Source organism: Pristiophorus japonicus, chromosome 2 (assembly GCF_044704955.1).
Source record: "Pristiophorus japonicus isolate sPriJap1 chromosome 2, sPriJap1.hap1, whole genome shotgun sequence".
NCBI lineage: Eukaryota > Metazoa > Chordata > Chondrichthyes > Pristiophoridae > Pristiophorus > Pristiophorus japonicus.
The window spans coordinates 375,100,525-375,125,740 of record NC_091978.1 but is presented as its reverse complement, the minus strand read 5'-3'; the positions used below and the strand labels follow the sequence as shown (position 1 = coordinate 375,125,740).

The following is a 25,216-nucleotide window of genomic DNA, read 5'->3' as shown; positions in this document are numbered from 1 at the left end:
AGCACGGGCCAACAGCGAGGTCGTGAGGCCGCCATTGTATTCTATAAAACCCAGGGAGAGAGGTCCTGCGGGAAGGAGAAAGAGACACCCAGCATTGGCCAACACTGCTCCCTCAACCAGCACCAAAAGCAAAGGAACTCATGGTTCGCTGTGCTTGCAGTTGCAGTTGAGCGTTTGGGGATGTGAAATGCACTATCGAGATGCAAGTTCCTTATTTAGCAAAACAGTGAGGATGACTTTGGCTCCCAACAGGTAGAGTACCAAAAACTAGGCGAACTGCATCAAACCTTCAATGTCTGGAGGCCAGATACAATATAATCAGAAGGAAAAAACAAAATAGATTTACACAGAAGAGCACAACTACATTATTTAAAACAATTTCACTTCATAACATACAGCACTTTGAAATTTTTTATTAGTAATCACATTCTCAGCATTTTACAAGTACAAAGCATAGATTTAGTCTAATCACCGCTGGTTTACGTGTAATGTGTGGATGAGAACACGGAACTACTTTCTGGTCGCTGGGTAGAACATTATCTAAGGTACATTATGAACTAAATTAAGTCACCGTTCAGAAAGGTCTACTTACATAACTATCAAGATTCAACAAAAAGCATTTAGTAACTGAAGAATATATAAAACAAAAGGCTTGCCAACGTCCCATTTGCTAAATGTCCCCAACCACACAGACCAGAAGATCCAATCTCAATGGCTGCTGAAGCAACGTCTGAGAGATGCTACAATGGGCTTCAGGGTCGCAAGGAGAAACTTAGACAGAGTTCTCGCTCTCGTTCACTATCCAGCGAGCCCTGCTGAAAAACACGTGGAACAGGAGTGAGCTTAGCTGGGACTGGGCCAGGGCTAATGAGTACAATGATGCTCATTGTCCAGATTCTCACAGCCACAAGGCAACTAAACCCCGTACATTTACCATCAGAATCATTCTATTCAGGAGAAAAACGGCAAAGGAAGAAAAGTGGAAACAGAAAAATATTCTAAGCATTAATAAAAATCTGAACATTTCTAATTATTTTAAATGTCACATTCAGTCAATATTATTTCTGCATTTAGCAACATCTTTGCTTAACACAGTCCTGTTAAGGAATCCAATTACAAATTATTTTAAAATAAAACACCAATAATAGGCAAGACAAAGTTTTACCTGAGTTAAAACAGAATCACTTAAAACCAAACTCCATCCATAAAAAATAGAGGGGTTTTGTTTAAAAAAAGTATAAGATAAAATTGATCAAAAATATTCTCAACTGAGAGCAAACCCATCCCTTCACCCCAACATCAATCCTTACAACGTTGTTCCCAATAATCTGACTCTATCCAGTGGATGTTATCAATGAGCCTGGAACACAAGGTCAGGGAAGCAGTCTCACAATGAGAGGTCACATTCCAGGTCTGTCTCACTTTCTCAGCACATTTTGTGTATGGGGGAAACGTGAATGAACATGATTGTTATGTAACAGATGACGAGCAGATGTAGGTGCGGAGCAGTAATCTCCACCTCCTGTGTGTGTGTGTGTGTGTGTGTGTGTGTGTGTGTTGTGTAGAGGTGAACAGTAACCTCCAATTGCCAGCATTTTCTGCTTTGATTTCAGATTTCCAATATTTGCAGTGTTTTTTTTACTGGCCCCACCTTCAGTTCAGAGTCTCTCGTTGGTCTGGCTGCGTGGCCTTCTGATGCTCTGCTGTAACGAGCACTCCTCACTCCACTGTAAGCTGCACACTGTCCGACTGCCCTTGCTGTTGCTCATACTTCCGTGCTGAAACAACACCAAACAATAGGATTAGTTCAAATACATTCCAAAATAAAAACGATGGCCCAGAATTTGTGGCCTGCGGCAATGTGAAGACAGTCAATGCTGGCCCCGAATACCCTCCGCACAAGGATCTCACAATCACTGTGGCTTTTCCGACCTTGAATTCAATTCAACGGAAGTTCGTGGGGATTCCCCCAGTGTGAGCTGTTCTGCTGTCAACAAGCTGTCTAAGCCGCCAATCAAAACAGCAACGTGTATTTATATAGCACCTTTAACGTGGTGAAATTTCCAAGGCGCCTCACAGGAGTATTATGTGATAACAATTTGACACCGAGCCGCATAAGTAGAAATTAGCACAGGGGTCGAAGAGGTCGGTTTTAAGGAGCGCCATGAAGGAGGAGAGAGAGGTGGAGAGGTTTAGGGAGGGAGTTCCAGAGCTTGGGGCCCAGGCAACAGAAGGCACGGCCACCGATGGTGGAGCGATTACAATCAGGGTTGCTCAGGAGGGCAGAATTAAAAGAGCGCAGACATCTCGGGGGGTTGTGGGGCTGGAGGAGGTTACAGAGATAGGGAGGGGCGAGGCCATGGAGGGAGTTGAAAGCAAGGATGAGAATTTTGAAATCAAGGCATTGCTCAACCAGAAGCCAACATAGGTCAGTGAGCACAGGGGGTGATGGGTGAGTTAGGACATGGGCAGCCTGAGTTTTGGATCACCTCTAGTTTACATAGGGTAGAATGTGGGAGGCCAGCCAGGAGTGTGGTGGAATAGTCAAGTCTGGAGGTAACGAAGGCCTGGATGAGGGTTTCAGCAGCGGATGAGCTGAGGCAGGGGGTGGAGACGGGCGATGTGACAGAGATGAAAATAGGCGGTCTTAGTTATGCTGTGGCTATGTGGCTGGAAGCTCATTTCAGGGTTAAATATGACACCTAGGTTGCGAACAGTCTGGTCCAGCCTCAGACAGGAGTTGGGGAGAGGGATGGAGTCAATGGCTGGGGAACGCAGTTTGTGGCGGGGACCGAAAACAATGGCTTCAGTTTTCCCAATATTCAACTGGAGAAAATTCTTGCTCATCCAAAATGTTAAGAGATGGCAAAACAAAGCTCAGGGCTCTCACACGGGGAAAAGGCAAACCTGAAATAAAGATGAATAAACTTTAAGAAAAGTTTCTTAAAATTTTAATTAAAATGGATAAAGTTCACACTGCACAAAATTAAGGTTAGATTTTCAGGCCCATAACCTTTGTTCAGCAGTCAATACGCTGTTAAAACCCCAAATACACCAAATCCCTTTGGGTCTAACCTTTAGTGGAGCATTTATCAGTGTACTGACTGCGGAGGAGCCGAAGTCTCCATCAGTTTTCCTGATTTACTGTCGCAGTTTGTCTTTAAATCTGGAAAAGCTGGTGCTAGTAAATCGCAAAAACCCGAGTGGGTCACTAATGTCCCATTGGGAAGGAAACCTGCCGTCCTTACCCGGTCTGGGCCTATAGTGACTCCAGTCTCACACCAAGTGATTGAGTTTAAATGCCATCTGAAGGGGTCGAGTGAATCACTCAGTTGTACCGTTAACTGAGGCCCCGTCTGCCCTCTCAAGTGGACGTAAAAGATCCCATGGCTCTATTTCAAAGAAGGGCAGGGGAGTTACATAAGAACATAAGAATTAGGAACAGGAGTAGGCCATCTAGCCCCTCGAGCCTGCTCCGCCATTCAACAAGATCATGGCTGATCTGGTCGTGGACTCAGCTCCACTTACCCGCCCGCTCCCCGTAACCCTTAATTCCCTTATTGGTTAAAAATCTATCTATCTGTGATTTGAATACATTCAATGAGCTAGCCTCAACTGCTTCCTTGGGCAGAGAATTCCACAGATTCACAACCCTCTGGGAGAAGAAATTCCTTCTCAACTCGGTTTTAAATTGGCTCCCCCGTATTTTGAGGCTGTGCCCCCTAGTTCTAGTCTCCCCGACCAGTGGAAACAACCTCTCTGCCCCTATCTTGTCTATCTCTTTCATTATTTTAAATGTTTCTATAAGATCGCCCCTCATCCTTCTGAACTCCAACGAGTAAAGACCCAGTCTACTCAATCTATCATCATAAGGTAACCCCCTCATCTCCAGAATCAGCCTCGTGAATCGTCTCTGTACCCCCTCCAAAGCTAGTATATCCTTCCTTAAGTAAGGTGACCAAAACTGCACGCAGTACTCCAGGTGTGGCCTCACCAATACCCTATACAGTTGCAGCAGAACTTCCCTGCTTTTGTACTCCATCCCTCTCGCAATGAAGGCCAACATTTCATTCGCCTTCCTGATTACTTGCTGCACCTGCAAACAAACTTTTTTTGGGGGGGATTCATGCACAAGGAGGGTCATTCAACCTGACTGCCTGCCTCTCTTCCGCTCTTACATCCGGTCCAGGGTGTCCTTGGAGATGGAGCACGCGGTGTCCACCGGTACGCTCGCGGCCTTCCGCGAGAGGTGGGCACCGGAGGGACTGGAGTGCATCATCACGCCCGGCAACCAAATTTTAATTTGATTTTACGTTTTAAAGTTTAATTTGTTTTAATTGCCGGTGCTTTTAGTGTCCCCCTTCCCTTTTATAGGGGGCACTGGGGAAAAAATGTGATTTTAGTGCCCCCAAAAAAAACCACAAAAAAAAGAAAAACACAAAAAAAAAGAAAAAAAGAAAAAAAAAAGGGCCTTGTAAATGTCTGGTGTGTCATCCAGGTCGGGTGGCACGGTTTAATAATTTATGTTTTACAGATAAACTCCAAAAAGAGTTTCATGCACAAGGACCCCCAGGTCCCTCTGCACCTCAGCATGTTGTAATTTCTCCCCATTCAAATAATATTCCCTTTTACTGTTTTTTTCCAAGGCGGATGACCTCACACTTTCCGACATCGTATTCCATCTGCCAAACCTTAGCCCATTCGCTTAACCTATCTAAATCTCTTTGCAACCTCTCTGTGTCCTCTACACAACCCGCTTTCCCACTAATCATTGTGTCATCTGCAAATTTTGTTACACTACACTCTGTCCCCTCTTCCAGGTCATCGATGTATATTGTAAACAGTTGTGGTCCCAGCACCGATCCCTGTGGCACACCACTAACCACCGATTTCCAACCTGAAAAGGACCCATTTATCCCGACTCTCTGCTTTCTGTTCGCCAGCCAATTCTCTATCCATGCTAATACATTTCCTCTGACTCCGCGTACCTTTATCTTCTGCAGTAACCTTTTGTGTGGCACCTTATCGAATGCCTTTTGGCGTGTCCTGGCCAATATTTATCCCTCAATCTAAAACAGATTATCTGGTCATTATCACATTGCTGTTTGTGGGAGTTTGCTGTCGTAAAATGTCTGCCATATTTTCTATATTACAACAGTGACTACATTTCAAAAAATAATTCATTGGCTGTAAGTCGCTTTGGATATCCTGAGGTTGTGAAAGGTACTGTAAAAATGCAGGTTGGTCTTTCTTGGTCCAAGAAGGAGGCTCACCACCTTTTCAGGGCAATTAGGGATGGGCAATAAAGGCCGGCCTCGCCAGCGACTCCCACATCCCGAGAATGAATTAAAAAAAATAAAAGATGATTTCTTCCATTAAATTAATTAACCAAAATACACTGGGATTCGACTTTTCAAAGTTCAAACATTTTTGCCACACCGTTACTGGCAGAACAGACTCACCGATGTAGTACATGTCCAACTGCTGTCGTAAGCGAACTTTCTGTAAGTTGTCATAAAAGTTGGGCTCAGGCGTTGGATCCGTGGGAGGCACCGTAAATATTCTCATAATCTTCCTCTTATTCCTAAAATACACAATTGAGATTAACGTTTGAGAGGGCGGGGCTTGGTGCAAGGGGGCGGAGCAATGAGCGGGGATCGGAGCCAGGTTAATGGGCGGGCCTCGGTGCCCGGGGCGGAGCTAAGTGCCCAGAGGCGAAGCAATGTGCCAGGGGCAGGGCTATGGGCGGTGCTCGGTCCCGAGGCGGGGCGATGTGCCAGGGGCGGGGTAATGGGCGGGGCTCAGTGCCCAGGGGCAGGGCAATGGGCGGGGCTCGGTACCCAGGGGCAGGGCTAGGTGCCCAGGGGCAGGGCAATGGGCGGGGCTAGGTGCCCAGGGGCAGGGCTATGGGCGGGGCTCGGTGCCCGGGGGCAGGGCAATGGGCGGGGCTCGGTGCCCGGGGGCGGAGCAATGGGCGGGGCTAGGCGCCCGGGGGCAGGGCTATGGGCGGGGCTCGGTCCCGAGGCGGGGCGATGTGCCAGGGGCGGGGTAATGGGCGGGGCTAGGCGCCCGGGGGCGGAGCAATGGGCGGGGCTACCCACCGGCGCGCGTACACCAAGAGGCCGAGGCTGAGCAAGATGGCGATCAGATAAACGTTGGTGGCGTCGTTCCAGGCCTCGTGCACCGTGTAGTCCATCCCCGCGCCGCCCGCCATCGCCCCGTAACCGGCCATGGCCCGCCCGCCGGCCGGCCGCAGGATCAGCCCCGCTCCCGCTCCGCGAACCCCGGAGCAACAACAAAGGCAACAAACGTCATGGGACAGCGCCGGAAGTCAGGGTGGGGTTTAGCTCCGGGTTGCAAGGTTGAGCCGAGGTCACGTTCCCAGAATGACTGCTGCCAACGAACCGGAAGCTACTGCCAACCGCCAAACCCAAACAACAAAAGGCCAATCCCGCGGAGACTGGGATCTGAAATAGAAACAGAAAGTGCCGGAAATCTCCGCGGGCCGAGCAGCGAGCGCGGGGAGGAGCAGGGTTCGTGTTCCGGGTCTGCATTGGCGGGTTGTCGCGCAGGCGCGGCAGCTCGGCTCCCCGGCTCCCGGAAGCGGTTTGCGACTTCCGGTCTGGTTTGCCCTCTGGAGAAGAAAGCGGCGGCAGGCGGCAGGCGCCATGAGCTGGGCCCGGGGTGTGAGCGGCGCCGTCCGGCTGCAGGTGGGTGCCGGCCCGGCTTTGGTCCCCGGGGCTCCCGCTCACCACAGGCCCGGTCCCCGGGGCTCCCGCTCACCACAGGCCCGGTCCCCGGGGCTCCCGCTCACCACAGGCCCGGCTTTGGTCCCCGGGGCTCCCGCTCACCACAGGCCCGGCCCCCGGGGCTCCCGCTCACCACAGGCCCGGTCCCCGGGGCTCCCGCTCACCACAGGCCCGGTCCCCGGGGCTCCCGCTCACCACAGGCCCGGCCCCCGGGCTCCTGCCGCTGTAACATTGAGCGGCTGTCTGTGGGATCTTGCTGTGCCGGGCCTCAGGCCGGGGCCTTTCCCTGCGGGTTGTGCCGCTGACAGGAGCAGCTCTGGGTGAAGGACGACACAGAGACATTTCTCACCAGCTTTAGGACAGAATTCCTGGGAAAGTAAAATTCTGAGAAAGGACAGAAAGACATTTTAGTTTTGTGCCTTTGCCGGGCACCTGGCAGTCAATGAGTGACTTGTGGGGTGAGCAGCACCGGCTCTGATTCCCAGCCTGATGGGAGGGTGCATTAACCAGGGCTCCCACTCTCTACACTTACCCTCATGCCTGTGTGTCATTTGGAGGCATTTAGTCTCTTGGTTTGTGATGGACTTTACCCTGCAATGTTCTATATGATTGACATTTTCAACTATATCATAAGGATTTAAAGTGTTTGAGAGGCTGCTGGTGAGATTTATTAGAATTTTACTAGATTTCAGGAGCGACTGGAGAAACAAGAGGAGATTGATGGAGGTATTCAAAATCATGAATGGTTTTGATAGTTTCTCCTTATTTATTCTATCTAGTGACAGAAGGGCCGGTAACCAGAAGACACCGATTTAAGGTGCTTTGCAAAAGACCTACGGATGGCACGAGGAAACATTTTTTACGTAGCGAGTTGTTGTCATCTGGAATGCAAAAGAGAATGTGATAACTATTTTAAGGGGGGGAAATATGCAGGGTTACATAAGATAAGAAATATGAGCAGGAGTAGACCATACACCCCTTGAGCATCCCTGATTATAATTTCTCAACCATCGGTGGCCGTGCCTTCTGTGGCCGTGGCCCCAAGCTCTGGAACTCCCTCCCTAAACCCCTCCACCTCTCTTTCCTCCTTTAAGTCGTGCCTTAAAACCAACCTCTTTGACCAAGCATTTGGTCACCTGTGTTCATTTCTACTTGTGTTGGTGTCATTTAAAAAAAAAAATCTCTGCTCCTGTGAAGCGCCTCGGGACATTTCACTACGTTAAAGGTGCTTTATAAATACGAGTTGTTGTTGTAAATGAGCGACCCTTATTCTGAAACTATGCCCCCTCGTTCTAGATTCCCCCACGAGGTGAACATTGTCAAGCCCCCTCCAAATCTTATGTTTCAATAAGATCATCTCATTCTTCTAAACTCCAATATGTACAGGTCCAACCTGCTCAACCTTTCCTCATAAGGCTTTAAATTCCTGAGGCATTGGGACCGCTTCTGGGGGAGATGGGACCTGTACAAACTGGATGGGTTGCACCTCAATAGCGCCGTGACCAATATCCTCACGGGGAGTTTTGCTAGTGCTGTTGGGGAGAATTTAAACTAGCTTGGCAGGGGGATGGGATTCTAAGAACAAATTCAATAGGGAAGGAAGTAAAGCTGAAATTGGATAGGAAGAACATTAAAAGTGAATCTGTAAGACAGGAAACGGGTTAGTAAGTAGTAATCAAGGGGGTCTTCCTGTGCTGAATGGGATATACGTCAATGCAAGGAGTATAGCGAATAAGGCGGATGAGCTGAGAGCACAGGTAGACACTTGGGAGTATGACATTATAGCCATTACACAGACATGGTTGAAAGAGGGACAGGTTTGGCAGCTCAGTATTCCTGGTTACAGGATATTTCGACAGGGCAAAAAGAGGGGTAAAAAGAGGGGGGGGGGGAGATCACAGTATTGATTAAAGAAACTATTACAGCTGTGAGGAGGGATGACATGTTATCGGGATCATCGTATGGGTCAAAGTGAAAAATAAAAAAGGGGCGATCACACTGCTGGGTGTGTATTGTGGACCCCTCCCCCCAAAAAAAAACAGTGGGAGGGAGATAGAAGAGCAAATTTCTGTGAAGTCCAACTATCCTAATGTTGATGGGGACAAATATAGTGTGAAGGGTATAGAGGGAGCGGAATTCCTAAAATGCATTCAGGAGAACTTTTTAGCCAGTATGTAACAAGCCCAACACGGGAGGGGGCGGTTCTGGATTTAGTTTTGGGGAATGAAGCTGGGCAGATGGAAAGGGGTATCCGTGGAAGAGCATTTAGGTGCTAGTGACCATAATTCAGTTAGATTTAAGGTAGTTATGGCTAAGGACAAGGATCGACCTGGAATAAAAGTCCCAAATTGGGGAAAGGCTAACTTTGCTAAGTTGAGAAGTGATTTAGCCAGAGTGGACTGGAAACAGCTACTTGAAGGTAAATCAGTGTCGGAACAGTGGGAGGCATTCAAGGAGGAGATCCGGAGGGCTCAGGCATGTGCCCTTAAAGAAAAAGGGTGGGAATAATAATTCTAGAGCTCCCTGGATGTTTAAGGACTTACAGGGGAGGATAAAGAAAAAAAGGGAAGCTTATGTCATATACCGACGGCTAAATACTGTAGAATCTCTGGAAGAATATAGAAAGTTCAGATGTAAAATTAAGAATATTAGGAATGTTGAGAGCGAATGAAAAATTCTTGGCAAGTAAAATCAAGGAAAACCCAAAGATGTTCTATAAACATATTAAGAACAAGAGATAACTAAAGAAAGAGTAGGACCTATTAGAGACCATGAGGATAATCTGTGTGTGGAGGCGGAAGATGTGGATATGGTTCTTAATGAATACTTAACGTCTGTTTTCACAAAGGAGCGGGGCGATGCAGATACTGCTATCGAGGAGGAGTGTGAAATTCTGGATGAAATAAACATAGTGAGAGAGGAGGTATTAAGGGGTTTAGCAGCTTTCAAAGTGAATAAGTCCCCAGACCCAGGCTGTAGAGCGAAGCAAGAGGAAATATTATTTTCCAGTCCTCTTTAGATTCAGGCATGGTGCTGGAGGACTGCTAATGTGGTACCCCTGTTTAAGAAGGGAGAAAGGACAGGCTGAGTAATTACAGGCCTGTCAGCCTAACCTCAGTGGTGGGAAAATTATTGGAAAAATTCCTGAAGGACAGGATAAATCCACATTTAGAAAGGCAAGGATTAATCGGACAGTCTGCAAGGATTTGTTAAGGGACGATCGTGTTTGACTAACCTGATTGAATTTTTCGAGGAGGTGTTGGCTTTCAATTTGATGCCATCCTTAACTTTCTTAGTTAGCCACAGATGGTTCATCCTTGTAGAGTCTTTCTTTCTCAATGGAATATATCTTTGTTGAGAATTATGAAATAGCTCCTTAAATGTCTGCCACTGGTTATCTACCATCTTACCTTTTAATCTATTTTCCCAGTCCACTTTAACCAACTCTGTCTTAATACCTGTATAATTGCCTTTATTTAGGTTTAAGACATTAGTTTCAGACCCAAGTTTCTCACCCTCAAACTGAATGTGAAATTCTATCAAATTATGATCACTCTTCCTTTACTATGAGATCATTAATTATGGGGTTATAGCAACACAGAAAATAGGTGCAGGAGGGGGCCATTCGGCCCTTCGAGCCTGCGCCACCATTCAATAAGATCATGGCTGATCATTCCTTCAGTACCCCTTTCCTGCTTTCTCTCCATACCCCTTGATCCCCTTAGCTGTAAGTACCATATCTAACTCCCCCTTGAATATATCTAATGAACTGGCATCAACAACTCTCTGCGGCAGGGAATTCTCTGAGTGAAGAACTTTCTCCTCATCTCAGTCCTAAATGGCCTACCCCTTATCCGAAGACTGTGTCCCCTGGTTCTGGACTTCCCCAACATCAGGAACATTCTTCCCGCATCTAACCTGTCCAGTCCCATCAGAATCTTCTGTTTCTATGAGATCCCCTCTCATCCTTCTAAACTCCAGTGTATAAAGGCCCAGTTGATCCAGTCTCTCCTCATATGTCAGTCCAGCCATCCCAGGAATCAGTCTGGTGAACCTTTGCTGCACTCCCTCAATAGCAAGAACGTCCTTCCTCAGATTAGGAGACTAAAACTGAACACAATATTCCAGGTGGGGCCTCACCATGGCCCTGTACAACTGCAGTAAGACTTCCCTGCTCCAATGCTCAAATCCTCTCACTATGAAGCCCAACATACCGGTTGCCGCCTTCATCGCCTGCTGTACCTGCATGCCAACTTTCAAGGACTGATGAACCATGACACCCAGGTCTCGCTGCACCTCCCCTTTTCCTAATCTGCCATTCAGATAATATTCTGCCTTCGTGTTTTTGCCCCCAAAGTGGATAACCTCGCATTTATCCACATTATACTGCATCTGCCATGCATTTGCCCACTCACCTAACCTGTCCAAGTCACCCTGCAGCCTCTTAGCGTAGCGTCCCCCTCACAGCTCACATCGCCACCCAGCTTAGTGTCATCTGCAAACTTGGAGATATTACACTCAATTCCATCATCTAAATCATTAATATATATTGTAAAGAGCTGGGGTCCCAGCACTGAGCTCTGCGGCACTCCACTAGTCACTGCCTGCTATTCTGAAAAGGACCCGTTTATCCCGACTCTCTGCTTCCTGTCTGCCAACCAGTTCTCTATCCACGTCAGTACATTACCCCCAATACCATGTGCTTTAATTTTGCACACCAATCTCTTGTGTGGGACCTTGTCAAAAGCCTTTTGAAAGTCCAAATACACCACATCCACTGGTTCTCTCTCGTCCACTCTACTAGTTACATCCTCAAAAAATTACAGAAGACTTGTCAAACATGATTTCCCTTTCATAAATCCATGCTGACTTGGACCGATCCTGTCACTGCTTTCCAAATGCGCTGCTATTTCATCTTTAATGTTTGATTCCAACATTTTCCCCACTACTGATGTCAGGCTAACCGGTCTATAATTACCCGTTTTCTCTCTCCCTTTTTAAAAAAAAAAGTGGTGTTACATTAGCTACCCTCCAGTCCATCGGAACTGATCCAGAGTCGATAGACTGCTGGAAAATTATCACCAATGCATCCACTATTTCTAGGGCCACTTCCTTAAGTACTCTGGGATGCAGCCTATCAGGCCCTGGGGATTTATCTGCCTTCAATCCCATCAATTTCCCTAACACAATTTCCCGTCTAATAAGGATATCCTTCAGTTCCTCCTTCTCACTAGACACTCGGTCCCCTAGTACATCCGGAAGGTTATTTGTGTCTTCCTTTGTGAAGACAGATCAAAGTATTTGTTTAACTGGTCTGCCATTTCCTTGTTCCCCATTATAAATTCACCCGAATCTGACTGCAAGGGACCAACGCTTGTCTTCACTAATCTTTTTCTCTTCACATATCTATAGAAGCTTTTGCAGTCAATTTTTACGTTTCCGGCAAGCTTCCTCTCGTACTCTATTTTCCCCCTCTTAATTAAACCCTTTGTCCTCCTCTGCTGAATTCTAAATTTCTCCCAGTCCTCAGGTTTGCTGCTTTTTCTGGCTAATTTGTATGCCTCTTCCTTGGATTTAACACTATCTTTCATTTCCCTTGTTAGCCACGGTTGAGCCACCTTTCCCGTTTTATTTTTACTCCAGACAGGGATGTACAATTGTTGAAGTTCATCCATATGATCTTTAAATGTTTGCCATTGCCTATCCACCGTCAACCCTTTAAGTATCATTTGCCAGTCTAATCTAGCCAATTCGCGCCTCATACCATCAAAGTTACCTTTCTTTAAGTTCAGGACCATAGTTTCCGAATTAACTTTGTCACTCTCCATCTTAATAAAGAATTCTACCATGTTATGGTCACTCTTCCCCAAGGGACCTCGCACAACAAGATTGCTAATTAGTCCTTTCTCATTACACATCACCCAGTCTAGGATGGCCAGCTCTCTGGTTGGTTCCTCGACATATTGGTCGAGAAAGCCATCCCTAATACACTCCAGGAAATCCTCCTCCACCGCATTGCTACCAGTTTGGTTAGCCCAATCAATATGTAGATTAAAGTCGCCCATGATAACTGCTGTACCTTTATTGCACACATCCCTTATTTCTTGTTTGATACTGTCCCCAACCTCACTACTACTGTTTGGTGGCCTGTACACAACTCCCACTGGCGTTTTCTGCCCTTTGGTATTCTGTAGCTCCACCCATACCGATTCCACATCCAAGCTAATGTCCTTCCTTACAATTGCATTAATTTCCTCTTTAACCAGCAGCGCCACCCCACCTCCTTTTCCTTTCTGTCTATCCTTCCTAAATGTTGAATACCCTTGGATGTTGAGTTCCCAGCCTTGGTCACCCTGGAGCTATGTCTCCGTGATGCCAATCACATCGTATCCGTTAACTGCTATCTGCGCAGTTAATTCGTTCATCTTATTCCGAATACTCCTCGCATTGAGGCACAGAGCCTTCAGGCTTGTCTTTTTAACACAATTTGACCCTTTAGAATTTTGCTGTAAAGTGGCCCTTTTTGTTTTTCTGAAGGTTAATAGCCTTTCCCAACATATAGAGGAATTAGGCACTTATCTAAATCCTCCTTGTATTAAACTGCCAACGACTTAGATGCAAACATAAACATACCCCCTTCCTACCACATGATTAAGGATGCATACTCATCAAGATATTCCTTATAAAATATTTGAAATCACGAAATCAATCTCCCAATTATGGAAAAGGGGAATGGGATCAACTAAATAGCTCTAGCAAAAAGAGCTGACGCAGGCATGATGGGCCAAACGGCCTCCTCTGCTGTCTCATTCTACGATTCTAAGAACATACAATATTTGGTTAATTTACTGGAGGTTCATTTATTAGCGGGTTGGGGCGTGGACTAGGTGCGGCTGTAGTATTGGGGCATAGCAGCACCAGATAATGTGATGCTCAATACATTTGATGCTCCGTTCATGCAGCGATTGCTCACTTCATCCCTAATTCTGAAGCCAGTGTCGGCATCACTTCTGTAGCATGATTGTTTTAGCATCACTATTGGACAGGCTAGGTACCTGACTGGATAGGCCTAGCTAGAGTATATTAGACATCCTAACCAGCTCTGGTGCCTTTCAATTCTTGCTAACAGTTTTTCTGCCCCCCCCCCCCCCCCAACCACCTAATTTTCTCCTTTATTCCTGAAGGTGTAGACTGGTAGTGGCTGCTAGCCCACTTTGTCCAAGTGACCACTTGTCATATAAGATGATGGGGTATTGTCCAGCTGTTTAACTATGATGTAGGGGGTACGATTAAGAAGTTTGCAGATGATACTAAAATCGACTGTGTGGTTAATAATGAAGAAGAAAGCTGTAGACTGCAGGAAGATATCAATCAACTGGTCAGGTGGGCAGAGCAGTGGAATTTAATCCGGAGAAGTGTGAGGTAATGCATTTGGAGAGAGCTAAGAAGGCAAAGGGAATACACATTAAATGGTAGGATATTGAAAAGTGTAGAGGAACAAAGAGACCTGGGAGTGCATGTCCACAGATCCCTGAGGGTAGCAGGCCAGGTAGATAAGGTGGTTAAGAAGGCACACGGAATACATGCCTTTATTAGCCAAGGCATAGAATATAAGAGTAGGGAGGTTATGCTTGAACTGTATAAAACACTGGTTAGGCCACAGCTGGAGTACTGCGTGCAGTTCTGGTCACCGCATTACAGGAAGGACGTGATTGCACTGGAGAGGGTACAGAGGAGATTTACGAGGATGGCCGGGAGTGGAGAATCTAAGCTATGAGGACAGATTGGATAGGCTGGGATTGTTTTCATTGGAACAGAGTCAGCTGAGGGGAGACCTCATTGAGGTGTATAAAATTATGAGGGGCCTAGATATAGTGGATAGAAAGGGCCTATTTCCCTTAGCAGAGGGGTCAACGACCAGGGGGGATAAATTTGAAGTAATTGGTAGATGGTTTGGAGGGGATTTGAAGAGCAGTTTCTTCACCCAGTTGGTGGTGGGGTCTGGAACTCACGGCCTGAAAGGGTGGTAGAGGCAGAAACCTTCACCACATTTAAAAAGTACCTGGATGTACACTTGAAGTGCCGTAACCTACAGGGCTACGGACCCAGAGCTGGAAAGTGGGATTAGGCTGGGTAGCTCTTTGTCGGCCGGTGCGGACACGATGGGCCGAATGGCCGCCTTCTGTGCTGTAAACTTCTATGTCGTCCTCCCCATTGTCCACGTGCGATCTAGTGATGAAGAATTGGAACCCTCGCTGAGTTTTGTTCCCCGTAAACCCACTGATACCAATTGGAGTGGTCAGTTAATTCCCTGGATTATTTCAGGTTTATGTTGCTCTTCCACTTTGGGCCACAGTAAATGCATCAAATAGTTTCTCGCTCCTCTGATGATGCCATCAATACTCCCTAAAGAAAAATGGTAAAGCTGTACTTATTTTATCTAAAGGACGATGATGGTGAGATTCCCTCTTTAAGTTGTAGACCAGGGAGTCCCACTGTAAAGATGACCGTTGTTCAACAGCAGCTACTGATTCCGCATCTCATTTATGGAAAGTTAGATATTGGTTTTAAAATTGTACGCGGCATTGAAGAACCGTTGTGAAATTTCAAAACGTAAGACTTTTTAGATTTCCTCTGCTCACTGGATTTTTCCAATTCTAGTCTTTCGTTGCGTTAACATCGAGATGGACAAGTGTGAGACCTGCTGCTCACAAACTGGAATACAGCACAACGTCTGGGAAATCCGAGCGACCTATCGGGCGATATCCTGTCCCATATAAAAAGGATCTGCCGTACGACATTGTTGAGCTGATGGAGGAGGTTGAAACGAAGGTGGTCATTTGTATTCTGAAATTGTTGTCAAATTATACCATCGCGTTTCTTTTGGATTGAACTTGTGTTGGTATTCTAACCTCTTATTTCACCAACTGCAGTTAAATTATATTTATTTGTTTTATCACCGTGCAGCGTTGTCTCTGCACTATGACAGAATTTCATTGTTTTAAGTTCCAATCTCAAATGGCAACGTACAAGTGTAAATATTATCAAGAAGCACCTGTTAGATTTTTTAATGTAATAAATAGTTCAAAGTATTTTTATATTTAATAAATAAAATCTCTGACCACATAAAATAGCCATGTGAATATGGCTGAAATGTGGTTGTTTCCGTGAGTGTAAAAATGAGAGTGTGGAATGAAGTGCCAATATTATTTATAAAGTAATAATGGGGAAGCTGCAGTGGGAGGCAGCTTTCTACCCTGGCGTTTCATCGGCTGTTGCCAGTACGACCCAACAATACCGTATCGCTATGAGGCTGCACAAAGCGACGGTTCTGTTCGGCACTGCTCTTCCCAGAGCAGTTACCCCACCGAAACAGGCCAGCCGGTCCAGTCGCCCATGTCTCTTTACGCTCCATGTGAGCTCTATGGGGATCAAGGAGTATGGCGAGAAAGCAGGAATAGGGTACTGAAGTTGCATGTTCAGCCATGAACTCATTGAATGGCGGTGCAGGCTAGAAGGGCCGAATGGCCTACTCCTGCACCTATTTTCTATGTTTCTAAATGGTTCTAAACACATTTGATCAGCCTGCCCCCATCCCTTCACCCCTCATTCACCGAGACAATCTAATCTTGAATGTCGACACAGTTTCTGCATCAGCCACTCACCCTGGGAGTGACTCTCTCAGCCTCACAACTCTCTGTCAAGTGGTCTCTTCTGCCCTCTGTTCTAAACGCGAACATTTAATCTTGTCTCTACAGCCCCTCATTCGAAACCCTCACCTGCTGGAAACAGACTGCTTCTATTTCCCCTGTCCCGTCCTTTCATCTTTTTAAGCACCCATCATATCGCCTCGTAATCTGCGTTCTAACGAAGGAAGACCCAATTTTTCCAGTCTTTCTGCATATTTGTATTTCCTGAAACCAGACGTCATCCTGGAGAATCTGTGCTGTACCCTCTCTCTAAAGCCCCGATATCCTTCCGCTAGCGTGGAGCCTAATACTGCACACAGTACTTCAACTGAGGTCTAGTCAGGTTTTACATCAGCTCATCGTTACCTCTTGGCTTTTATAGTCTACATATTTTGTGATACAACCAAAAATTCCATTACGTTTTTTTTAAACAGCCTTTTGGTGAGGTGCTGCCTTTAAATGTTCCGTGAACCTGTCCCCCAAATTGGCCTGCTCTTCCCCAGCACCCAGCCTGCTCCCAATCACAGCATTAATCGCTGCTGGTATTTTACAGGCATCACCTCACACTGACATTGAATTCCATCTGCCAAGTTTTAGCTCATTCCTTGTCTGATCAATGGCCCTTTGCAGCTTCCCTTTGTCTTGTAAAGAATTTTCTGTATCTCCTGGTTTGGTATCATTTGCAAATTTCAGCACCTCCCCCTATATCCAAATCATTGATACACACGGTAAATAGAAGTGGACCCAGCACTGAACCCTGAGAGACACCATTACCCACTTCCTACCACTCGGAGAAACCGCCCAAAACTCTTACTCTGATTTCTCCCTTCCAATCAATGTTTCATTCTCCCTTCCAATCAATGTTTCATTCTCCCTTCCAATCAATGTTTCATTCTCCCTTCCAATCAATGTTTCATTCTCCCTTCCAATCAATGTTTCATTCTCCCTTCCAATCAATGTTTCATTCTCCCTTCCAATCAATGTTTCATTCTCCCTTCCAATCAATGTTTCATTCTCCCTTCCAATCAATGTTTCATTCTCCCTTCCAATCAATGTTTCATTCTCCCTTCCAATCAATGTTTCATTCTCCCATCCAATCAATGTTTAATCCCATTTGCTATCCTGCCCCTAATTCTATACCCTTTAATCTTCTCCAGTAAACTGTATGGTACCTTGTCAAAGGCTTTGCTGCAGTCGATGTTCACCACATCCGCTGCAATTCACCATCCATCACGTCCATTACCTCCTCAAAGAATTCCGAGGTTTATCCAGCACGATCATTCCTTTGGAAATCTATGGTGGCTACTTCAAATTTCTCTTTGCTATTGTCTCGGTAGTTTCTCAAATTTAAAACCGTAGGGAATGGGAGGGAGAGAGAAAATGTTCTCTCCTTTCCTTCCTTCACTTGCTCTCACACTCACTCGCTCCATTGAGTTTGTTGTACAGTTTTTAAAATATTGGCATCCAGTCATTTTTTGTCTTGCTTTTGAGGAATGTATAATCTGGGGAAGCATACAGTGTATCGTCAATATTACTTCTGCTTTACAGGGTGGTTTTTTGCCAAATATATTCAAAGCGCTTTCCTATCGGCCTGTGGAATTCAGGGCGTTCTTTGCGTACTACAATGCCCTAATGAACAAAGAATCAGGTATGACCAAAGAATTAACTTGCATTTATCTAGCATTTTTGGGGGTACGGGAGTAGGTGGGGGGTAGGGGTACAGGGGTAGGTGGGGGGTCTATGGGTACGGGGCGTGGGGGGCTAGGGTACAGGAGTAGGTGGGGGGGGGCTAGGGTACGGGGGTAGGTGGGGGGCTAGGGTACGGGGATAGGTGGGGGCTAAGGGTACGAGGTAGGGTACGGGGGTAGGTGGGGGGGGCTAAGGGTACGGGGGTGGATGGGGTGGGGGCTAGGGTACAGGGGTAGGTGGGGGCTAGGGTACGAAGGGTAGGTGGGGGGGCTAAGGGTACGGGGATAGGTGGGGGGGCTAAGGGTACGGGGGTAGCTGGGGGGGGGGGTTAAGGGTACGGGGGTAGGTGGTGGGGGGTATGGGGGTAGGTGGGGGGGCTAAGGGTGCGGGGGCTAAGGGTACAGGGTAGGTGGGGGCTAAGGGTAGGGGGGTAGGTGGGGGCTAAGGGTACGGAGTAGGTGGGGGGGCTAAGGGTACGGGGGTAGGTGGGAGTAAGGGTACAGGGGTAGGTGGGGGCTAAGGGTACGGGGGTAGGTGAGGGCTAAGGGTACGGGGGTAGGTGGGGGGGCTAAGGGTACGGGGTAGGTGGGGGCTAAGGGTACGTGGGTAGGTGGGGGCTAAGGGTACGTGGGTAGGTGGGGGCTAAGGGTACGGGGTAGGTGGGGGCTAAGGGTACGGGGTAGGTGGGGGGGGGGCTAAGGGTACGGGGTAGGTGGGGGCTAAGGGTACGGGGTAGGTGGGGGCTAAGGGTACGTGGGTAGGTGGGGGCTAAGGGTACGGGGTAGGTGGGGGCTAAGGGTACGGGGTAGGTGGGGGCTAAGGGTAAGGGGTAGGTGGGGGCTAAGGGTACGGAGTAGGTGGGGGCTAAGGGTACGGGGGTAGGTGGGGGGGCTAAGGGTACGGAGTAGGTGGGGGGGGCTAAGGGTACGGGGGTAGGTGGGGGCTAAGGGCACGGAGTAGGTGGGGGCTAAGAGTACGGGGGTAGGTGGGGGGGGGCTAAGGGTACGGGAGTAGGTGGGGGCTAAGGGTACGGGGGTAGGTGGGGGGGGGCTAAGGGTACGGGAGTAGGTGGGGGCTAAGGGTACGGGGGTAGGTGGGGGGGCTAAGGGTACGGGGGTAGGTGGGGGGGCTAAGGGTACGGAGTAGGTGGGGGGGCTAAGGGTACGGGGGTAGGTGGGGGGGGCTAAGGGTACGGGGGTAGGTGGGGGGGGGCTAAGGGTACGGGGGTAGGTGGGGGGGGGCTAAGGGTACGGGGGTAGGTGGGGGGGCTAAGGGTACGGGGTAGGTGGGGGGGCTAAGGGTACGGAGTAGGTGGGAGGGGCTAAGGGTACGGGGGTAGGTGGGGGGGGGCTAAGGGTACGGGGGTAGGTGGGGGCTAAGGGTACGGGGGTAGGTGGGGGGGGGCTAAGGGTACGGGGGTAGGTGCTTGGTAAATTGTGGCTGTTACCAGAAGAACAGCTGAATTCTAAAATCCCAGCAACCATTACATCTTTTAAGATGCAGTGGAAGCTATGGGCAGGACAGGGGGATAGCTTTGGGTTGCTTTTGCGAAGGGTTGCTACAGACAGGATGGGTTGGGGTCCTGTGCTGTAAAGGGGTGGTTTTAGGCAATATTTACCAGGTAAATTATGGCAAAAGTATGTTTGTGGTTTATAACCAGGAAGTGGTTTATTTTGTGAGAAAACTATTGGAATGTCTAATTCCTTTAATGAGTGAAATTCCGGTGGAAAAGAAACATGTCTAAACTTTTTTCTCTGTTCCCACCTGACCCCTCAAATTTGTCTCTAGGTAATCTCAGCAAAGCAGATCGAGAACTTATCATTGTGGCCACAAGTGCGAATAATCACTGTCCCTACTGTGTCATTGCACACAGTGCTCTACACCGCATATATTCCAAAAATCCCATTCTGGCAGATCAGGTGAGCAATAATGAAATATTCTCTTTGCAAAAGGGCAGAGCTTTCTAATTGAGTAATGTGTCCTTTTGTTGGTGACGTGCCCATCTGTTCTGCCCTTGTTTCAGGTGGTCGTGAACAGGCATTTGGCTGACCTGGATGATCGTCAGCGTGTCATGTTGGATTTTGCTCTCGCTGTGAGCAACTCGGAAAACATCACCGAGGACCATCTAAAAACACTGGTACTGCACGGGTTTGACCGCGAGGATGCCTGGGACATCTGCGCGATAACTGCGTTCTTTGCAATGTCCAACCGTCTGGCTCACCTCATTGAATTGCGTCCGAATGAAGAGTTTTACACGTTGGGAAGGTTGCCCAGGGAGAAGGAGAAGAGTGAGGGTTAAAGATCATCTGATGACCATGTTCTGATTCTGATTCAGATTCAGATTCAGCCTGCTGTTTATTTGGAAAGTAGCATATCTTTAAGTTTGAGGTGAAGGCTCTGGAACACGTAGCTACTAGTCATGCAAAGTAAAAGTAAAACTAGAAGCAAAAAATAGGATGCTTTCCACGCAAAGATGGAGCTGAGCAGAATTCTAACTGCAGTCTTTAAAATTAGGAAATAACGATTGTGATCGAGCATTTATTCAAAAAACACCAAAGGAAGCGACTGTTGGGATCGCACTCAATGATTTTGTACCGTTTTATATACTCGAACGGGTATGTACATTATATGGGCATATCTAGGCACCCTTTGCAGTCCCAGAATATACTTACTGCTATGATGGTACTATATTCCACTAATTCTGCTGTTTGAGGTCAATCCATCAATATCGAGTTTACTGTTTCCTTTATTAATCTGTTTGTGCACATAAAATAAATGTGCAAATTGAGTCCTGTTCAGTTTTGGTTTAAAATAGAACATTTTGGAGGTTTTCAGAAATTTGTGATAGACATCATATCGTTGAATTGTGTCTGAGTGTATAGTAATTTTATTTAATGGCATTTTAGTGTTAGTTTTGATTTTAATACTTATGAGCTAACTGAAGAGGATGACTGTTTAGTTTGAACAGCAATCTTCTGTAATTTCCTTGAATGATGCACAAATGAGAAATGATAGACCTTGGCACCTCCATTACAGGAAGGGTATTCGAGCCATGGAAATGCTACAATGAAGATTTGCCAGAATGGTGCCATGAATAAGAGGTTACAGTTGAGAGGCTTGAAGGATTGAGGCTTTTTTCCCACCAACACATGGCCATGGCATGAGCTCAAATTATGAAAGATTTTGAGGGTAAATAGTGTAAAGATTGTTCCAACTGGCTACTGACTCAGTAACAAGTGGCTGCGGCAGCGCTGACCTCAAAGAGCAATGGGGGAAGTTGGGACATTTTTTAAATGGTTACTAGGACAAGGAATGCTTTATCACAAGTAGCAGTCTGAAGAAATAACTTCATAGGAGGAAAGCACAAGGAAATGGGAGGAGATAACTGCCAATGAAAGCTGGAACTGGTATAGGCCGAATGGGTTGCGTCTGCATTGCAATTTTGATGCATTTCATTTAATTTAGTAGGAATTGAATCTTACTGGAACCCTATGGAACACATGGTGAAATCACAGGCACAACCAATTTAATTTCCATTTAAAATTAACATTTATTTCTACTTTTAACTATTTTACTTCTGACTACTTGCCTAATGTGTGGAATAAATGAAATACATGGCCCATGGGATACAAACAAAACGTGTCACGGCACTGGCCATAACTCATGGAATTCCAATCATATTGCACCCCTTTTTATCTTGTATCCTTTATGAACTAATGAAGGGACAAAGACTGTCTTTGGTTAATTATCTTGTCTGTTCCGGGCATAGAATAATTGAAAGCAAAAGGCCATTCGGCCCATCCTGTCTGTGCTGGCTCTTTGGTAGAGCTATCCAGTTAGTCCCCCCCCCCCCCCCGGCTCTTTCTCCATAGTCCTGCTTCTAAGTATTTATCCAATTCTCTTTTGAAAGTTACTATTGAATCTGCTTTCATTACCCATTCAGACACGTGTTCCAGATCACAACTAGACTGGATAGATGGATGAAGGGAAAAGGGGTTGGATTTTGGTTGAAATATGCTTTGTATGGCCTTGCATGTTAATCGTTTACAAGCCATTTCGAGCAATACAGAATAAAAGTTAAAAAAATTAAACACGGGCAAGAATCTCTTTTTGCTATAATGTTTTAGTGGTGGCAGGGTTGCAGGGAAACAGATTGAACAGCAGTTAATGGTGGGAGAGTTAGGAGGTGACCAAAAGCTTGGTCAAAAAGGGAGGGGATTAGGACCAAAACAGCTGACTGCTCTGCCAGCACTGGTGGAGTGGAGAGAGATGATGCAGAGTAGGCCAGAGCTGGAGGCAAAGGAAGCTGCACAATTCAAGTGAAAGATTTAAATCGAACATACCCAGTAGCCTCTTCCTCGAACTCCTGGTATTGCTACTGTGCTCGCATTGTGGGAATGGACCATTGCCTGTTGCCAGTACAGAAGGTTAAAGGGGGTTATCTGTGAAAATCGGCCCAGGATTGGAGAGTGAGGGGGGAGTCCTGATTGATTACCTTTGGCAACCAGGGAGTATTCATGTCAAACTTTTCTTCAGGAAATGATCAGTGGGATTGGATCCAGGAGGAGGGAGATTGTGTGGTCTGTAGAAAGAGCAGTTTGATTGGCTAAATGTCTCGTCTTATCTGCACTTTACAAAGAAAGTACATATCTTTGACACTTAAGCTCTGTCTATACAAAGCAATTACTCATTATTGGCTTGTTGGTTATGATAATAGCTTGTACACTGCTTGGGAAATCATTCTGTATAATTAACAATTTCAATAAATAACTGGTGAGATCATCTGGAGATATTTGAACTTGAGGTTTGGTAGGAAGAGGATCACTTTGGGATTGATCACAGCTGATCGAGTCTTTGGGTCGAATGTCATCTTGAATTTCTCCCACTCCAGTTAATGTGAGGCTGCTTTAGTCCTTGTGGTGCTAACATTTAATGTTTTATGTTGCTATACACTAAGTTGAGCTTTGAAACATGTAAAATATCAAGTAGAGTATCTCTACAATATGAATAGAACCCAGTACTGGGGGTGTGGGACTGAGAGTGGGACCCAGCACAGGGGGAGTGACACAGAGAATGGAACCCAGTACAAGGGGGGTAACACAGAAGCCTCCACAGCAAGATTAATTGGAATATTTTTCAGATTGGAAGTGCAGTGTGATGCAGTCTTCAATATTACGGAAGCTACGAGCTCGGTAACTATTTACTACTGTTTGGCCTTTGTGATGAACAAAAATACGTTGCCAATGGAAAACTTGGAAATAAATAGCAATTGTTTGTACATGAGAACTCTTGCTGGGTAAAGTATCTAAAGCCCAGGGGTCTGGAGCGCGCTTTGTCTTGCAATTCCTATTTTTCCTGTAAATGTTGTAGCGATTAGTAATAGTTATCATTTTATTTAAAATAAAATTCTGCGGTGATAAAAATTTTCAGTATTGCTTGTGCCTTGGAGTAATTCGTACTCCGACACAGTTCATTCCTTTGTCACAGGCACAACATTATTCTCTGTTCTTGTCACTCACCTTCAAACTCAATTCCAAGTGCCTTCAATGTTGAATCATCACTCCATTTCCTTCCCTCTTTCCCCCACCAACAAGCCACTCATTCTTACTGAGGTCCTAGGGAGAGTGTTTGCTAGTGCTGTTGGGGAGGATTTAAACTAATAGGGTAGGGGGATGGGAAACTATGCAGGAAGACAGAGGGAAGTAAAATAGGATCATAGGAAAAGGTATAAAGGAGAAAAGTAGAAGTGGAGGACAGAAAAATCAAAAAGGGCCACATTACAACATAATTCTAAAAGGACAGAGTGTTAAAAAAACAAGCCTGAAGGCTCTGAGTCTCAATGCGAGGAGCATTCGTAATAAGGTGGATGAATTAACTGCACAGATGGCTGTTAACGGATATGATGCAATTGGGATGAACTTCAACAATTGTACATCCCTGTCTGGCGTAAAAAATAAAACAGGGAAGGTGGCTCAACCGTGGCTGACAAGGGAAATTGGGGATCGTGTTAAATCCAAGGAAGAGGCATATAAATTGGCCAAAAAAAGCAGCAAACCTGAGGACTGGGAGAAATTTAGAATTCAGCAGAGGAAGATAAAGGGTTTAATTAGGAGGGAGAAAACAGAATGAGAGTAAGTTTGCAGTGAACATAAAAACTGACTGCAAAAGCTTCTACAGATACGTGAAGAGAAATGTGGGTCCCTTACATTCAGAATCAGGCGAATTTATAATGGGGGAACAAAGAAATGGCAGACCAAATGAACAAATACTTTGGTTCTGACTTCACTAAGGAAGACACAAATAACCTTCCAGAAATTCTAGGGGACCGAGGGTCTAGTGAGGAGGAGGAACTAAAGGAAATCGTTGTTAGTCAGCAAATTGTGTTAGGGAAATTGAAGGGACTGAGAGTCTGCATCCCAGAGTACTTAAGGAAGTGGCCCTAGAAATAGTGGATGTATTGGTGGTCATTTTCCAACATTCTATAGACTTTGGATCAATTTCTATGGACTGGAGGGTAGCTAATGTAACTCCACTTTTTAAAACAGGAGGGAGAGAGAAGACAGAATTATAGACCGGTCAGCCTGACATTGGTGGTGGGGAAAATGTTGGAATCAATTATTAAAGATGTAATAACAGCGCATTTGGAAAGCAGTGACACGATCGGTCCAAGTCAGCATGGATTTATGAAAGGGAAATCATGCTTGACAAATCTTCTAGAATTTTTTGAGGATGTAACTAGTAGAGTGGACAAGGGGGAGCCAGTGGATGTGGTGTATTTGGACTTTCAAAAGGCTTTTGTCAAGGTCCCACACAAGAGATTAGTGTGCAAAATTAAAGCACATGGTATTGGGGTAATGTATTGATGTGGATAGAGAACTGGTTGGCAGACAGGAAGCAAAGAGTAGGGATAAACATCTCCTTTTCAGAATGGCAGGCAGTGACTAGTGGTGTACCACAAGGTTCAGTGCTGGGACCCCAGCTATTTACAATATACATCAATGATTTAGACAAAGGAATTGAATGTAATATCTCCCAATTTTGCAGATGACACTAAGCTGGGTGGCAGTGGGAGCTGTGAGGAGGCTGCAG

General features: G+C 46.2%; 2 protein-coding genes across 2 annotated transcripts; one reads left to right on the top strand and one right to left on the bottom strand.

Moving 5' to 3' along the window:
- Positions 1–397: 397 nt before the first annotated feature.
- On the bottom strand, positions 398–6,337 carry smim19 (small integral membrane protein 19). Its single transcript, XM_070873204.1, has 3 exons — positions 6,102–6,337; positions 5,463–5,584; positions 398–1,778 (listed from the first exon to the last, which is right to left on the bottom strand). Exons 1-3 carry the CDS (start codon positions 6,230–6,232, stop codon positions 1,720–1,722), a joined length of 312 nt encoding a protein of 103 aa, XP_070729305.1. The 5' UTR covers positions 6,233–6,337; the 3' UTR covers positions 398–1,719.
- A 215-nt stretch (positions 6,338–6,552) lies between these two features.
- Positions 6,553–23,550, top strand: LOC139251240 (uncharacterized). Its single transcript, XM_070873214.1, has 5 exons — positions 6,553–6,710; positions 15,411–15,581; positions 17,987–18,086; positions 19,916–20,046; positions 20,151–23,550. Exons 1-5 carry the CDS (start codon positions 6,669–6,671, stop codon positions 20,424–20,426), a joined length of 720 nt encoding a protein of 239 aa, XP_070729315.1. The 5' UTR covers positions 6,553–6,668; the 3' UTR covers positions 20,427–23,550.
- The last annotated feature ends 1,666 nt before the right edge of the window (positions 23,551–25,216 follow it).

What these genes read in the sequence shown, in the direction of transcription:
- LOC139251240 (XM_070873214.1), top strand. Translation starts at nt 6,669, where the DNA reads ATGAGCTGGGCCCGGGGTGTGAGCGGCGCCGTCCGGCTGCAG. An exon ending in TGGAGGAGGTTGAAACGAAG is followed by an intron (nt 15,582 to 17,986) that starts GTGGTCATTTGT and finishes TCTGCTTTACAG; the next exon opens with GGTGGTTTTTTGCCAAATAT. An exon ending in CCTAATGAACAAAGAATCAG is followed by an intron (nt 18,087 to 19,915) that starts GTATGACCAAAG and finishes ATTTGTCTCTAG; the next exon opens with GTAATCTCAGCAAAGCAGAT.
- smim19 (XM_070873204.1), bottom strand. Translation starts at nt 6,232, where the DNA reads ATGGCCGGTTACGGGGCGATGGCGGGCGGCGCGGGGATGGACTACACG. An exon ending in CTCTTGGTGTACGCGCGCCG is followed by an intron (nt 5,585 to 6,101) that starts GTGGGTAGCCCC and finishes TGTGTATTTTAG; the next exon opens with GAATAAGAGGAAGATTATGA. An exon ending in GTTGGACATGTACTACATCG is followed by an intron (nt 1,779 to 5,462) that starts GTGAGTCTGTTC and finishes GTGTTGTTTCAG; the next exon opens with CACGGAAGTATGAGCAACAG.